The sequence below is a fragment of the Aythya ferina genome, assembly GCF_964211825.1.
Source record: "Aythya ferina genome assembly, chromosome: 8".
Taxonomy (NCBI): Eukaryota; Metazoa; Chordata; class Aves; order Anseriformes; family Anatidae; genus Aythya; species Aythya ferina.
Window position 1 is genome coordinate 11,596,838 of NC_140304.1, and position 3,981 is coordinate 11,600,818.

At 41.7% G+C, this 3,981-nt stretch overlaps 1 protein-coding gene across 1 annotated transcript; it reads right to left on the minus strand.

Moving 5' to 3' along the window:
- Positions 1 to 399: 399 nt before the first annotated feature.
- Positions 400 to 3,851, minus strand: LOC311440365 (14 kDa phosphohistidine phosphatase-like). The gene is made up of 3 exons (XM_084527186.1): positions 3,298 to 3,851; positions 2,781 to 2,905; positions 400 to 585 (listed from the first exon to the last, which is right to left on the minus strand). Exons 1-3 carry the CDS (start codon positions 3,425 to 3,427, stop codon positions 493 to 495), a joined length of 348 nt encoding a protein of 115 aa, XP_084383312.1. The 5' UTR covers positions 3,428 to 3,851; the 3' UTR covers positions 400 to 492.
- Between the last annotated feature and the right edge of the window lie 130 nt (positions 3,852 to 3,981).

The following is a 3,981-nucleotide window of genomic DNA, read 5'->3' on the forward strand; positions in this document are numbered from 1 at the left end:
GAACAGAAGAATCAGAATGAGAAGATTTACATTATTGCCCCCCCTTCAGTTTTTATAAGCGTGAATAAGAAAGTTGAACAGCCAGAAGAGAAATTGAAAAAAAAAATTAAAAAAAATGAAAACACCACAGACAAAAGGATCAGAGCACAGGTTTGGTCCTGGGGCATTAAAGGTGATGGCAAAATCCAGATATACCCTGCAATGCATCAGTGAGATAAAACTAGATGAAAAATTGGAGGTAAGATGATGTGGGAGTGTTTCATTAGGTGGCAAGTCAAAAGGAGCATGAAAAAAAGCTGAGAACCGCAAAATTTGCACAAAGGAATGACTTGAAAAGTAAGTAATCCCCAGGTATCTCTAACAGTGCTATAAATTACAGCAGAGACCAGTTACTCCAGATTTATAACATGCATACAGACGTGTAGTTTTATTGAAATACAACTCAAAAAGTTACCAGTTTTGAACTGCATGTCACATTCGTAAGTAGCCAATTTATTTCTTGTCATCTGACCATGTAATTTCATAATCTGTATACACTTTTTTCAATATCTCTACAGTCACTGAATGATCTGCTTTTCCATAGCCCTGCAAGAAAGAACAAGAGTTTATTAGACAAGTACAGAAAGCAACTCCACAGGACCATTGAGTTCTTGTCAACACAAATTATCCAGTTACGTGGTTTGACACTGCAAGTAGCTCAAGTACAAATTAGAAATAAACATAGGCTCTAAAAGAGTTGCTCTTGCAGTATCAGATTTTATATCAGATTTTATTTTTTTTATTGTCATCTCCAATTCCCTCCGCCCCAATTTGTAGAAAACAAATGAGTCAATCTCCAGTAACAGAAGCTGCACTTTTTTTTTACACCGTAATTTCTCCAGCAGAAAGATTGCTTTAAAATGCTCCCAACCCCTCAACCATAATATTTACTGAATGTTCTTTTTAAATCAGAGTATATTGACCTATTTCAATGTATGAGCATACGAGCATCTGATTTGGCTCAGCTGAAAGAAAACAGAACATGAAGCCATATGTGTGAACATCTGTGTACTATTTTAGCCACCAAAGAAACCACACTTTCCATGTTTTATGTATTTGTAATTTTTCCTTGGTTGGTAATAGCATAATTTTAATTGTGCTTTTTTTTTTTTTTTTTTTTTTGCCACTGAAACTCCAAATTAAGGCAAGGTCAGATGACCCATCTCATTTTTAAGCCTCATTTAAATCACTGATCAGTTTTAGTCCTGCACTGAAATTTAAGAGATGTGGTAGAAAGTGCCTTTTCCTCATCTTGAATGACTGAAGTTATCTATAATTCTGAAATAAATCCAGATTAATAGTTTTTCCCCCTGTCAAAAAGACTTCACTGCACAAGTGTAGTCTGCTGATAAAAAATGTTATTTAGAAGTTACTGTCACTTTCCAGTAATATTTAGTAGGAAACATTTAGCTCAGAACACTGAAAATAGTTCAAGATTGCATTATCATACAAAATATACTTATTCATCACTGACTCTGCCTCAGAAGAAACAACTTAAGTAAGCCAGTGTTAAAACTGCACAGGATGAAATTGATGCATTACAAAACCCAAGCTTTTCAAAAATACCAGAACACACAACTATATAAAAAATACTGCAGGTTTATACTTCCAGCTTTACATCACAGATCTATAGATCACTCTTGCTTTGGTAACCACTTTGAAGACACCACTCAGCTTTGCAAATTAACAGGACATCATCTACTTCAAAAGAAGTTTCTCTGATTTTCATAAAACACTAAGATAGTGCTGTTTTTAGAGACTGACAGCAAATCTCCAAGTGAAGAAAAGCATCAAAATAATTAATATACAAACCTATAGCCTACTATTGAGGTCTTCTGAATCTCCATGTCTCTACCAAACAGAAGCCCTCATGGTAGTAAAATTATTTCACCTGGGGCTCATCTGTAAGCCTCAAGGTACCAAAAGCAGAGAAACAAGGTACTTTCCATAGACTTTGGGTTACAAGAGCAAGATCTGATTGCTGCTTCTAACACTAAATTGGCAGCTTATTTAGTAATGCAGGTGTAAAGTCTCATCCAGAATGCAATTATAAAGGGCATCCACAATCAAGAGACCTCGACAGAGTATTACCCACTGCCTTCCCTCAGCACACAAATCTTAAGGAATATTTTTTTTAACATATGATTCCAGGTGGCAGGAGTTATCTTGGAACAAAAGCAGCAGTAACATTTAGAAACACTTTAACACATTCAAGGCCCAGCTTTGACTGCTCATCATGTTAAGGTTAGCACATGTGAAGTAGCCATCACTTTCCATAAAAATTTGTATTAACTTAATAGAATCACGTTGGATTTGTCTACATTAAAAGCCTATAATCTTTACTTGCAGTTATTACCACTTAATAAGTCTTTTCACAAAGAAATTTAACTTGCACAGAACAGAAGCGTCCTGCTTTCCAGCCAGCCAACTCTACAGCTGGATCAGGACCCTACAGCTGAAAACATTCCCACTCTGGCTCTAAGCCTGACACATTCTGAGTTAAGAAATGCTAACTTCTACTTTTAGCCTTGATTATAATCATCATTCAGCATTATCTGTTCTTTTTGTTTTGGTCTCCTGCCTTTAAAAACAATGTTTTTCTAACCTACCCCACAAGCAAGCCAGGCAAGTTTCCCAGTTAATGTTTACACTCTGATTTAAAGTGCTGAAAGCCACCGTGCTATAAAACAAAAATCCCAGAACAACAAGAAGATTTGACGGAATACAGGAGAGCCACTTACTGTAGAGAGCCCAAATACCCTAATTTTCTTGTCTTTGCTATTATGATCAATTTTCCCTCCTCCGAGGCACTTGCATTCGTATCCCAGCTTTTCCATTTCAGGATTCACTTTTTCAAATATGTGATCTGCGCAAGGAGAACAGTTAGAGCTATTAGAAGCTGTGCTGTGCATCAAGCACTCTAGAACTCTTATTTTCAGCTATTTTCAACTATTTTTCCTCCCATTTCCTTCGTTTGCCTGTGAGGCAAAGGGCAGGTTCTCTAGATAGGCACAGCCTGCACTTATGTTTATATCACTTGGGGAGCGCGTCGCGCTCAGCTAACGGTTTGTAGGGCTTGGAAATGGCAGCAGAGACCATGGATCATCCCCCACATTTTTTATTTGCCTCCTGAGGGGCTGAGGGAAGGGCTCTCCTTCGCCTGGAAGCCCGCGGCCGCGCTGAGGCAGGCGGCCGGGCGCTGAGGCGGGCGGCGCGGCCCCGCCATGAGTCGCGTCCCCCCCGCTGCCCGTCACCCACTGTGGAACTCGGCCGCCTTGGTGCCCCTCACGATGTGGCGCTGCCCCTCGCCTCCCGGCCGCTGCAGCTGCACCAAGATGTACTTGAAGGTGCCCTCAGGGTCGATCTCCACATCCTGCACCGCTGCCATGGCGGAGCCCGCAGAAGCAGAGCTCCCAACGCGCCCCGCATAGGGTCGCCCCCAGGCGGCGGCGGCTGCTGGGCGCCGTAAGGCAGCGCGGCCGCCCTGCACCAGCAGTTTGTGAGGAAAAATTCTTTCAGATTCGCCCTCGGAGGGCCGAGGGCTGCACTTTTCAACGATTCCCTTCCTTAGCTACTGTTTTTTTTGCCCCGTGAGGGGGTAAGGAGGCTGTGTCGGGGCTGGCTTCTCTGAAGGAGGGCTCAGTGCTGTGCAGCATAACGCCCACATGGGCAGACAGCATTGCACTGTGGTTAAAAATAACCTCCTAAAAGCAGGCACCCTAAAGGGTTTTAAAACGCCGGGGAAAAGCTCCCCTTCCAGGCAGGCTGTGGGACGCCGCCATTTTCCTTCTACCTGCCAGAGCTTTGTTCACCCTCTGCAGAAAAACAGAGGTAAAAAGAAGAGAACTGCAAGCTTCTGTAGGCTGCTGTTCACACATTAGATAAAAGACAAGCCTACCAGCTGTTCATCTCATTTTTATGTGTGCCACCTGAGTTAAGTAA

Excerpts from the sequence above, each read along its gene's own strand:
- LOC311440365 (XM_084527186.1), bottom strand. The coding sequence starts at position 3,427 with ATGGCAGCGGTGCAGGATGTGGAGATCGACCCTGAGGGCACCTTCAAG. Across the intron at positions 2,906-3,297 it reads CAAGGCGGCCGAGTTCCACA|ATCACATATTTGAAAAAGTG; the intron begins GTGGGTGACGGG and ends CTCCTTGCGCAG. Across the intron at positions 586-2,780 it reads GGGTATTTGGGCTCTCTACA|GGCTATGGAAAAGCAGATCA; the intron begins GTAAGTGGCTCT and ends TCTTTCTTGCAG.